At 40.8% G+C, this 12,210-nt stretch overlaps 1 protein-coding gene and 1 pseudogene across 1 annotated transcript; one reads left to right on the top strand and one right to left on the bottom strand.

Moving 5' to 3' along the window:
- The first annotated feature begins 921 nt into the window (after nt 1-921).
- On the top strand, nt 922-2,926 carry LOC115691706 (oxoglutarate-dependent flavonoid 7-O-demethylase 1-like; annotated as a pseudogene).
- Nucleotides 2,927-2,952: 26 nt separating this feature from the next.
- Nucleotides 2,953-5,667, bottom strand: LOC115691707 (protein PHOSPHATE STARVATION RESPONSE 2-like). Its single transcript, XM_056308159.1, has 5 exons — nt 5,621-5,667; nt 4,195-4,597; nt 4,048-4,087; nt 3,842-3,893; nt 2,953-3,630 (listed from the first exon to the last, which is right to left on the bottom strand). Exons 1-5 carry the CDS (start codon nt 5,665-5,667, stop codon nt 3,621-3,623), a joined length of 552 nt encoding a protein of 183 aa, XP_056164134.1. The 3' UTR covers nt 2,953-3,620.
- Nucleotides 5,668-12,210: the final 6,543 nt, after the last annotated feature.

Below are 12,210 nucleotides of genomic sequence, written 5' to 3'. Positions count from 1 at the left end.
GACTAAATTGAGTTGATTTTACAAAACTGGGATTTTATCGATAGAGGCCTGGAAAAGGACGTTGCATTTGTTCCCTAATTTGAGATGGCGTACGTCATTTTTTTTTTATATTTACACTTTGAAAGTCTATATTAATTAAATTTTCCTCAGGTGGTTGCTATTCTTCCCCTAATCAAGCGTAATCTTGTCTCTTCAAGCATGGTAATAAGCCACAGACGTAAGAGCAAGCTAATAGCTGTCATGGAAACTTCAACCTTCGATATGTGAACGCTCCGCGGGAGGTTTTTGAAAGGAAGTCTTGAATGGAGATGAGGTTGAAATTAATGCCAAGTGATGGTCTCAACATATAGTTCATCACTGTTAACGCATCAAATCATATTAAAATTAACCATTGTGATCTCTCTTCACATGTATTTAGTAACTACCTAGGGTCATTACAACTATTCAGTAACATAAATGTAATTTTTGTTTCCAAAAAATTATTCCTTTCTCATTATACATATTTTATCCACGATGGTGCATAGGAATCTCAACAATAATTTCTCGTCAAGTTACACATTTACAAAATCAGATCGCATATACGTGGGAAGTTGGCCAATATGGTTAACACCCAACACCATAGTGCACTTAAAAAAAAAAGTGTAATAGAGTTTGATCCATAAAGAGATTTTATACAAGACTATTCTTGAGGTCTTAGCAAGTAATTCGGGAAGCATTAAGATTTGAGGACTATTATTATGACGAAAAAAATCTTAAATGAATTTGGTGTATGTAGCTAGACCTCGCACTGTACCTAATCCTGTTATGACTTGTAGAATCGACGATGTTGAATTGGACCCAACAATGTGAATTCGGAGAACGTCCAATTTATCTAAATTTTGACCGCGGATCCGCTGACTGGTCGCTGTCGTCCGTGAGGGCATGCTTGAAAAAAGTCAACGTATATATAAGACGGCGATACAGGAAACCAGGTTGGCGAGATCAGAGAAGAGGCAACCCTGGCGGAGGGGGAGGAGGAGAAGGTGAACTTGGAATGGTCACTGCCGGTGCCGAGCGTGCAAGAGCTGGTGAGGCAGCGACAGCCGGATGCTTTGCCCCCCAGGTACGTGCGCGATGACGTGGCCCCCACCGATCATCGGCCAGAGTCATCACAGGGCTTGCCCTGCATCGACCTGGGGAAGCTGATGGACCTTCTTCCCGTTCCGCCGAGCTCCACAACCTTCACTCTGCCTGCCACCAGGGGGGTCTCTTCCTGGTTGGTTTCTACTTGATCATTAGCTTCATTACCTACTGTTACGATACCCACTCTCTTTACTGCATAATCTCTCTCAAACTAAAGGACTTGGACGCTGATGCCATCTGAACCGGTTATGTGCAGACTGTACATCCGAAGTATTTTACCTGTTATTATCGAATGAAGTATTTCAATTTCGTTCCTTTTCATGCTGATACAAAACGGCGTTAACTACACTGTTCAAAAGCTTTCCGGGTAATCTGATCTATGGTTGATTATTGGATCCAATCCTGCGCTTGGACAGCCCGTCTTTTATTTTGCATCTAAACGAGTCGGTCAAGTTGGTGAGTCGTTTCATGTAGATGAAATGGTTAACAAGTTTGAACCCATTGAAATCATCTCTTGGAAACATGATTAGCATCATTTCATTGATCAGCATTATCTTCGTATATGATGTGCACCATTGTCTCCTAAAATAAGACAATCATTATCGTATCTTCGTAGGACAATCATTATTGTGAAGTTGTCATTAATGTGCAGTTAGTGAACCACGAAGTGTCGGATGAAGGGATGGGGATGATGAAGGAAAATGTGCACGGGTTCTTTGAACTGCCTTACCATGAGAAGCAGAAGTCGGCACAGAGACCAGGAAGTCTCGAAGGTTATGGGCAGGTTTTCGTCACCTCTCATGACCAGAAGCTGGAGTGGAACGACATGATCTTCCTCAAATGCCTTCCTACTCATGCAAGAAATCTCGATCTGTGGCCACAAAATCCCCCAGAATTCACGCAATTTGTTTCCATCTTTTTGGTTTCTATATTGTTTGTGCATTTCACTTTAGCTAAATTAAGCAAATGATGTTGACTATGAATACCGTATCTATCAGGAAAGCACTAGAGAAATACAGTGAAGATTTGAGGAAAGTGGCAGTGGCGGTAGTGAAGTATATTGGAATGGCGTTGGGGATTCATGAAGGTGAACTGGACTTGTTGATGAAAAGTTTCAGAGAAGGACGGTATGAGGTCAGGATGAATTACAATCCACCATGCCCGGAACCCGAGAGAGCAATGGGCCTTTCGCCACATGCCGACAACTCAGGGATCACCATGTTGACGGAGTGCGGCAACATGCCCGGCCTTCAGGTCCCCAGCAGGGATGCCAGCTGGGTCACGGTTCCACCTGTTCCTGGCAGCATTGTCGTGAATTTAGGTCAAATATGGAGGTTTACAGCAATGGCACATACCGAGCACCAGATCATAGAGCAGCGGTGAACGAAGAGAAGGAGAGGATGTCCATAGTGACCTTCTGCTATCCCAGGCCGTCTCTTCCAGTTGGACCTTCTCCACAGCTCCTCGCCGCCACTGGACACACCCCTCTCTACCAAACCCGTTCGCACTCTGAATACTTGCGAAGCTTCTACAACCGCAAGCTTGATGATGCGGTTCCTTTCATCAATACCCTCAAGCTGTTGACACTGAACTGATGCATTCATTCATTTCATCTTCTTCTTGTATTGTGTCATGAACATGAATTCAGGTTTTTCCACCTATTTTGACATTTTGTTTACTCCAAAGAGGACCATTAGTATGTAAATTGTAACGACAGCAGATCAAACAACTGATCCAAGTCATTTCATGATTTTATTCTGAACTAGCATTTTTCTTGTAGGGTTGATAATCGCAGTGCTTTAGAAACTATTTTACATCTCAATGGACGTGGTGTGACGAGCGAATCACGATCAATGAACAAAAGACTTCTCCATAGCATGATCAACACAGTTATATAGAAGTTTCCCATGTCATCAAATAAATTCATATATTGCATAAAAGTACTATCTTATTTCCAAAACTTTACCAATAGTTGATAGAATATTACAGCTGTAAGTTTTGACCATAGAGCTCAATATCCATAGTCAACATTTTAATAATTTTTTGTCCGATTTCTTTAAAAATACAATAGTGTAAGACGAAGGCCAAATGTTCTGGAGTTGAATGCTTCCTCCTATTTTGCATCCGGATGGCACATATCTCACTCTAAGAGCACTGAGGTTGGCAGATGCAAAGGAAGATATTGGCTTGGACTTCAAATAAGACATTAGAAGTTCTGGGTTATAGGAGGATCTGAGAGGGATGCTCAACTTTTGTTCTTAAGACGCTTCTCTAAGAAGCGTATTAGCTGCCTTCCCTGTTCTTCAATCTTCATCTGTAAACTTCTTTGCATCTGTATGTGTAATTCAAGAAGGATGAAATGAAAACTTACTTTCATATCACTGTATTTTATGTGCAGACTTCTGAAAGTTTGCATGTGCGTGTATGTGTGAATGTGACAGAACGTAACATTTTCAGAATAGCTACCTCCAACTGTTGTAGTAGTCGCTTTTGTACATTCAGCTGCGTCTGCAAGGTTTTGCAATACGCTTCTGCAATCAGCTTGCTTCTGTTGCCAACAAATATTCAGTACGCTTATTTTACTCATATCATGACTTCCTACTTCAAGACAAACATTCGACACTTGAAACTTGCACGCCTCTCATAAGCGGTGCTTCTTTTGTGCTCTTCTTAAGTTTGTATACTGGAGTTAATAAACAACAAATAAGTCGAAGCTTACGTTTTGAGGTTGTGCACTGGCATTGTGTCAAAATTGTTCTTCTCTGATTTTCCTGCATGTACAATATGATTTATGCACATAAAATAAGTCATCATATTGCCAAGCAAAGATTAGTTACCCATGGATGTGTCTTCAACAATAATAGAGCTCCTGTCACTTGCAAGGAATGTTCAATCGTGCCCATCTTAGTGGATGCAGAGAATTACCTTCTTTAGATTCTGCAATGTACTTGGCCATGCGACATTTCTGTGATGTAATAGACAAATAAAGTTTTGGTTTGAAATTCTGAACAAAATGTTAGGGATGGGCATTGATTTTTGGCTAATAGAAGGAAAGTCATTATGTTGCAATACCTGCAAGTGACCCTTAATATGAAAGACTGTCAACCCTTTGACATCCATTAGCTTCAGAATTAACTTTGGTTTTGCTCCTGCGGACATCCAATAAATCATGACTTGGACGTCAGTTGAAGTATGTATAGATATTGACTCGAAAGTGACATTTTCTGTCCAAAACTTACTTTCAGCTCCTCCCAGACGATTTACACATTCAAGAAATTGGTTGTGAAGATGTGGAGTCCATCTAATTCGTCTATTACTAGAAATAGCAGCTGCTGGTGAAATGGAGTTTCCGTGAGGATCAGCATCAGATTCAGCTTCATTTCCAGAAACGGGGGACCCCTTCTCTAGCTGACACACACAAATTTGAAAGAAGATGATAGACCCCTCTTTCGAAGAATGATCAGTGCACAAACATCTGCGAAGTTCATGTTATGTTACATGCCTTGGTATTGAGATATTTCTTACTATGCTTTCGTCCATTGCTTAAAACGGCAAGTTTAGAGCAGTTCTGTGGCTGGGGCAATTGATGACTTTGGTCATTCCATTTGTTGTAAATGTGAAAGTTCACTAGATTTTGAAGATCGTCACGGGACTGAAGAGCAAGGCATTGCTGGTCTTCTGAATGATCATAAACCAATGATTCACAATTTCTTGATCTTGGCTGCGGGAAATTACATGAAAATAGGTTACAAGCATCTAAATCAACTTGCAGACGGCCGATAGAACATGCAACTGCAGTAGGAACAGAAGAAGAAGATGTGTTATTGCTTGACTTGTTGTCCGTTGTATAGAATCCACTTCTGCCCAGATTTGAGGATAAACAGCTTTGGCTGCATCCTAATTGTGACACTGGTGATTGATGACGCTGAAACCGATGAAAGCAAAGCTCAGAGGATGTACAGGGGTTCTGTTCATGATTGTTACATTTTGCGGTGCTCATATCAGCGCTAATGCTACCAGAGGTTGCCATCTTCATCACTGTATGCTGTGAAAAGTAGGGTTCGCGAGACTCTACCCGACGGTGGTTTGGTAGATGGGAGGCACAATGAATTAGAAAGCTACAGGGTTATAATTGTTGTATGTTATGGATCATAAGAAATACAGAATGGCAATGCCTTTCTAGATCAACAGGAATAAAGAGAGTGTCCTGCGATGAACTTTAAGTGGGGGATATCAGGGCCAAGGAGGCCAAACAATGGCAGATGAATGGTACACCCAAAGGCCAAAGCCCAAGAATCATTTGGAGAAAAGTGTCCATTGAGACAGACAATTTGCCTATTGTATTATACTTTCAGCCAGGATACTCGAAACAATGGATGAACGCTGAGTGATTTGAATGTGGACACTCTATCCACAATGAACCATGATGAGCACATAATGACCCAAATATGTCATTCCAACGGCCCAGGTGTCGCCCTTTCTCTCTTTCTCTACGCACCCATCACGCCATTCTACATTGACTTGCTGACAATGATGAGTTGTCATTTCCCATATACTGCCAGTGCCAACGATTGTGTAAGCGCGGGGCAGGCATATGAACAATGCAGGCCATACTTTCAGAACACCTCAAAGACTCTTGTTGAATTAGTCAAAGTATTTGTTTGTTTTTTTAATAAAGCCTAGTTGGTTGTCCTAGTTTATAGGAATTTGTTGCAGCATGTTTGTTGCTGCACACATGTTCAGGATAGTGGGTAGATAGTTCAGCATAGTGGGTTAATTGTTGTGGCTACTTTTCTGGGATTTTCTGTTGGTGTATGGCCTATCTAAAAGGTTAAGTTGTTGTTCAATTATGACGCATGAATGTAGTAAGCATAATTTTCACAGGTGTACACTACTCTCTTTTATGTGTTTTTTCTTTGTGCTTGCAAAGTACAGCCAGCTTATGCACCTTTTCTGTAACAGTGATATCAGAGCCATTAAAGAAGGAAAAGTGAGTTAAAAACACGAAAGGAAAAAGTGAGAGTGAAAGGCAGTAGCCAAAAAGTGAGCTTGAGTTGAAAACACGCGAGGAAAGATTTTTTCTTGGTATCCAGCAGCGGTGATGGCTTCAGAAACCTTTGTCCAACCAGCTATTCCACGCTTTGATGGTCATTATGATCATTGGAGCATGCTAATGGAGAACTTCCTGAAATCCAACGAATATTGGGATGTTGTTATCTCTGGAGTTGCCAAACCAGAAGAAGGAGCTATGCTGACAGCAGCACAACGAACGGCTCTGGAAGCAGCAAGATTGAAAGATCTCAAGGCCAAAAACTACCTTTTTCAGGCCATTGACAGATCTATCTCGGAGACAATTCTCCGTAAGGATACCTCCAAGCACATATGGGATTCCATGAAGAAAAAATATCAAGGTACCGCAAGAGTAAAAAGGCAGCAACTTCAAATGCTTCGTGGAGAGTTTGAGTTACTAAGAATGAAGTTGGGAGAGTCAATTACCGATTTCTTCTCTCGGACAATGGCAATTGTCAATAAGATGCGGATTCACGGTGATAAGATGGAGGATGTCACCATCGTTGAGAAGATTCTTCGATCTTTGACACCAAAGTTTAACTTTGTTGTCTGTTCTATACAAGAAGCCAAGGATATTGAAGAACTCTCAATTGATGAATTGCAAGGGTCGTTGTTGGTTCATGAACAAAATTTTCTTCAGCAAAAGCCAGAAGAGAAGGCGTTGAAGGCAACTACAGATCACTTTTCATCAACAACAAGAACGAATAGTGGCAGAGGTAGAGGAAGGGGAACCAATGAACGTCGCAATTTCAATCAAAAGCCTAATGGTCATTTTTCTCGTGATGCTCAAGGTGGAGAACAAGGACATGGAGGTCAGCACTCAACTGTTTTCAAACCAAGGTCAATAGACAAATCTAGAGTAGAGTGTTTTAGATGCCATAGGTATGGACATTACAAATCTGAATGTCGTACCAATTTAAATACACAAAGCATGGAAAGGATTAATTTTGCGGAAGAAAAAGAAGAAGCAGTGTCTCTCCTAATGGTGTGTCAAGAAACGGAGAAAATTTCATCGAACTTATGGTATATTGACACCGGTTGCAGCAACCATATGTGTGGAGACAAGAAGGCATTCTCTGCATTAGATGAGTCGTTTCGCACCTCAGTCAAATTTGGAGACGACTCGACTGTGTCAGTCAAGGGTAAAGGGACAGTTGCAATTGTTCTTAAAGGAACCTCGGTTCAGATGATCAAAGAGGTGTTTTATGTTCCTGAGTTAAAGACCAACCTTCTAATTGTTGGACAATTGCAAGAGAAGGGATATGAAATTACACTCAAAAGAGGTGTTTGCAGAATCCATGATGAGAAACAGCATCTGATTGCTCAAGTTAATATGACTGCCAATCGGATGTTCCCGCTGCATCTTCATGGCACCTCTCACTCCTGTTTCTCTGCAAGATTGAAGGATAAAGCATGGTTATGGCATTTCAGATACGGACACCTCAATTTTGGTGGGTTGCGGACGTTACATCATAAGAAGATGGTGGAAGGACTTCCCCCAATCATGGCACAGTCCGAAATACATGAAGAGTGTGTTGTTAGCAAACAACACCGAGATCATTTTCCAAAAGGCAAAGCATGGAGAGCCAAGAAGCACCTCGAACTTGTCCATTCAGATATTTGCAGGCCAATTTCCCCAATTTCCAATGGAGGTAAACGATATATCATTACCTTCATTAACGATTTCAGTCGGAAGGTTTGGGCTTACTTTTTGCAAGAAAAATCTGAAGCCTTTGAAGCCTTCAAGAGCTTCAAAACTCTTGTTGAAAAAGAGAGTGGAAATCCAATCAAAGTTCTCCATACAGATTGTGGTGGCGAATATATTTCAACTGCGTTCGCAGATTTTTGTGTGGAGCATGAGATTAAAAGACAACTCACTGCAGCTTATTCACCGCAACATAACGGTGCCTGCAAAAGGAAGAACTGCACTATTCTGAATATGGTGCGAAGCCTCTTGATGTCAAGTGGAGTTCCAAAAAGCTTCTGGCCGGAGGCAGTCAATTGGAGTGTTCATCTTTTGAATAGAAGTCCCACTCTCGCTGTTTTAAATAAGACACCCGAAGAAGCTTGGAGCGGGAGAAGATCCGTAGTTGATTACTTCAGAATTTTTGGGTGTCTTTCATATGTCCATGTTCTTGACCAGAAGAGGAAGAAGCTAGAAGATAAAGCAGAAAAATGTATTTTTCTTGGCATTAGTGATCATTCAAAAGCCTACAAACTTTATGATCCTATAACCAAGAAAATTACCATTAGCCGTGATGTGATCTTTGATGAAGAAAAATTCTGGTCATGGAGCGAGAAGAATGGTGGTGAACAAATTCCAGCAAACTTTGAAGATGATACTGAGTTGGAAAAGCAGCCCTCTACGAGTCAAGTCACCACAGAAAATACTGACAATTCAGCAGTTGCTGTAGCATCTGAAGAACGACCACAACGCATCCGACAAAGGCCAGCATGGGTGGAAGATTATGAAGTGTCAAGAGTTGAGCAAACCGAAGACCCACTGATCCATTTTTCTTTGTTTGCAGATAGTGACCCAACTACTTTTGATGAAGCAGTACAAAACAAAAACTGGAGAGTTGCAATGGATGCAGAGATCAAATCAATTGAGAAGAATGGTACGTGGGAATTGACAAATCTTCCCGAAGGGCAAAAGTCAATCGGAGTCAAGTGGGTATACAAGACGAAAATGAACATGAATGGTGAAATTGAAAAGTACAAGGCGCGCTTGGTGGCAAAAGGTTACAAGCAGGAATTTGGAGTGGATTACAAAGAGGTGTTTGCGCCAGTTGCGAGACTCGATACAATCCTATTAGCGATTGCGCTAGCAGCACAGAATTCATGGTTCATCTATCAGTTAGATGTGAAGTCGGCGTTCTTACACGGTGATCTTCAAGAACAAGTATTTGTTCATCAACCTTCTGGATATGTCAAGCCGGGTAATGAACATAAAGTCTATAAATTGAAAAAGGCTTTATATGGGTTGAAGCAAGCTCCAAGAGCTTGGTACAGTAGGATTGATGCTTACTTTTTGAAAGATGGATTTACAAAATGTCCATATGAGCATACGCTATTTATCAAGATTGGTCATGGTGGAAAATTGCTTCTAGTGTGTTTGTACGTGGATGATCTTATCTTCACAGGGAATGATAGTGTCATGATTGACACATTTAAGAAATCTATGATGGAGGAATTTAACATGACTAATCTTGGGTTGATGCATTATTTTCTGGGCATTGAGGTAAATCAATCTGCAGCTGGAATTTTTCTATCTCAAAAGAAATATGTTCAAGAGATTTTAGAAAAATTTCAGATGACGCATTGCAATTCGGTAACCACGCCAACTGAGGTTGGATTGAAGTTGTCGAAGGATCCCGATGGAAGAAAGGCAAATAGCACCTTCTACAAGCAAATCATGGGGAGTTTAATGTATTTAATAGCTACAAGGCCAGATATCATGCATCCTGTGAGCCTTATTAGCAGGTACATAGAGAATCCAATTGAAAAACATTTGCTAGCTGCAAAGCGAATTCTTCGCTACTTAAGAGGGACTGCAACTTTTGGGTTATTCTATAAGAAGGGAGAAAAATCGGAGTTGATTGGTTTCACTAATAGCGATTACGCTGGTGATATGGATGATTGAAAAAGCACTTCCGGTTATGTATTTATGCTTGGTTCGGGGGCTGTCTCATGGTGTTCGAAGAAGCTGCCGATTGTTACTCTGTCAACAACTGAAGCTGAGTTTGTGGCTGCCACCTCTAGTGCTTGTCAAGCTATTTAGTTAAGGAAGATTCTTGGAGAGCTTCAATTTAAACAGGAAGATGCAACTACAATCTATTGTGACAATAGCTCAGCCATTAAACTCTCAAATGATCTAGTTCTATATGAAAGGAGCAAACACATAGATGTGAAGTATCATTTCCTGAGGGATCTCACGAAAGATAAAGTGATTGATCTTGTTTTTTGAAGGAGTGAAGATGAGCTTGCTGATTTGTTCACCAAGCCTCTCAAATTATCTGCATATTAGAAGCTAAGACAGCTTCTTGGTGTTTGTTCGTTGGAAGCTGCAGGTTAAGGGAGGGCTGGTTCTAGTCCTTTTAAACTAAATGTTTGCAACATCAGTTTAAGGGAGGGTGTTGAATTAGTCAAAGTATTTGTTTGTTTTTTTAATAAAGCCTAGTTGGTTGTCCTAGTTTATAGGAATCTATTGCAGCATGTTTGTTGCTGCACACACGTTCAAGATAGTGGGTAGATAGTTCAGCATAGTGGGTCAATTGTTGTGGCTACTTTTCTGGGATTTTCTGTTGGTGTATGGCCTATCTAAAAGGCTAAGTTGCTGTTCAATTATGACGCATGAATGTAGTAAGCATAATTTTCACAGGTGTACACTCTCTTCTCTCTAACTCTCTTTTCTGTGTTTTTTCTTTCTACTTGCAAAATACAGCCAGCTTCTGCACCTTTTCTGTAACAACTCTTTGGTCTATTTGAAACATTAAATAGTTGAGAGCAGACTGCTTGTTATTCTTAATTGGAATCGACAGCTGTTCCCAATATGATAACCTAAAGAATATATACATAGAAAAAGAAAAGAAAAGCAGGATTATTTCTCTAATGTTAGATCTACTATAGCAAAGTCCAAAGCGTACCTGGTCAGATCTACTATAGCAAATGGGTGTGCTTGTGAAGTAGATTTGCTTCACGTTTCCACATGAAACTGAAGCAAATAACAAGGAGAGAGAATATTAATTGTACCCATTTTTGTTGAGTGCTTGTGATTGTTTCTAAGCAAAAAAACAAAGCTTGATGCTATACATTTGCCTTTTCTGGTCAATTTGTTGACATCTTTACATTGGCAGGATCTTCCGAGCCTCTCAACTCTTCATCCATCAATCTCAGCCTCAACCTCTGCATATGAGTCATCACCAACTAACCAAAACAAGTTTGCCTTTGTGTAAATCGCCTGATTAAGTGATGTTGTACCGCTAGAGGCAAACAGTGTAATCTCAGCCTTCACAAATTAGTGGGTGGCACGTCAGCCTTCCTTAGCATTTCTAGACCTGTTTAGAAGGCATCCAAACAAATAGGAAGCCAACACCATATGAGAGTCACTTTTGTTCACGCTACAACAGTATACCAAGAAAGGCTCCAACTCTGGGGGAAATTGTAGCTAGTCGGCCAAGCCAACCATCTCCTGTGGATTTGTACAGAAGATTTCAATGAGATCCTGCACCCGTGAGAAAAGGTTGGAGGATGTAGGGCAGATTATTACAGGTTAGATGCATTTCGAGACTTTCTTAGTGGATGTTCCTTTATGGATGTAAAGAGCAAGGGTTGCGCATTTACATAGGCAAACAATAGGAATGGGGAGGCACACATCAAAGAGCGACTTGATAGAGTTCTAAGCAATGTGGAGCGGAGAGTAATGTACCCAAATGCACAAGTTCCTGCCCTTCCTGCGGTCGGCTCGAATCATAGTCCTTTATTGCTTTCATTATCAGCAACAACCATAAAAAGGAAGAGGGAATTCAAGTTTAAAGCATACTGGCTTGAAGATGAAGAATGTAGAAGAGTTGTTCAGTCAATGTGGAGCATACCTGGATTGGAAAATGAGAAACTCCTGAGGAAATTACAAAGAGTATCAGAAGCTTTAACGAAATGGAGCAAAGAGAAGTTCTCAAATGCGAAATGCCAAATCGAATCTCTGAAAGGGAGCTACAGGAGATCACGAATGCTCCAACTGTGCACTATGATAGAGAAAGGGTGAAGTTCTTGAACCAGCAATAAATGAACTCGGGAAACAAGAGGAAATATTTTGGGGAATGAGATCAAGGATAAGTTGGTTGCAATGGGGAGACAAAAACACCAAGTTTTTCCATGCAACCACAGTACAAAGAAGATAGAGAAACAAGATCTCCATGCTGAAATTAACGGATGAGGAATGATGTCGAGATCCAAAGCAACTGCGGGATATGACAGAGCAGTTTTTTAAGTCTTTATACACCACCGAGGGCCCAAGAA

This window comes from Syzygium oleosum, unplaced genomic scaffold, assembly GCF_021117445.2.
Source record: "Syzygium oleosum isolate NSW1041296 unplaced genomic scaffold, Sole_v2.1 Sole_v2.02, whole genome shotgun sequence".
Taxonomy (NCBI): domain Eukaryota; kingdom Viridiplantae; phylum Streptophyta; class Magnoliopsida; order Myrtales; family Myrtaceae; genus Syzygium; species Syzygium oleosum.
This window is presented reverse-complemented; position numbering and strand designations above follow the sequence as displayed.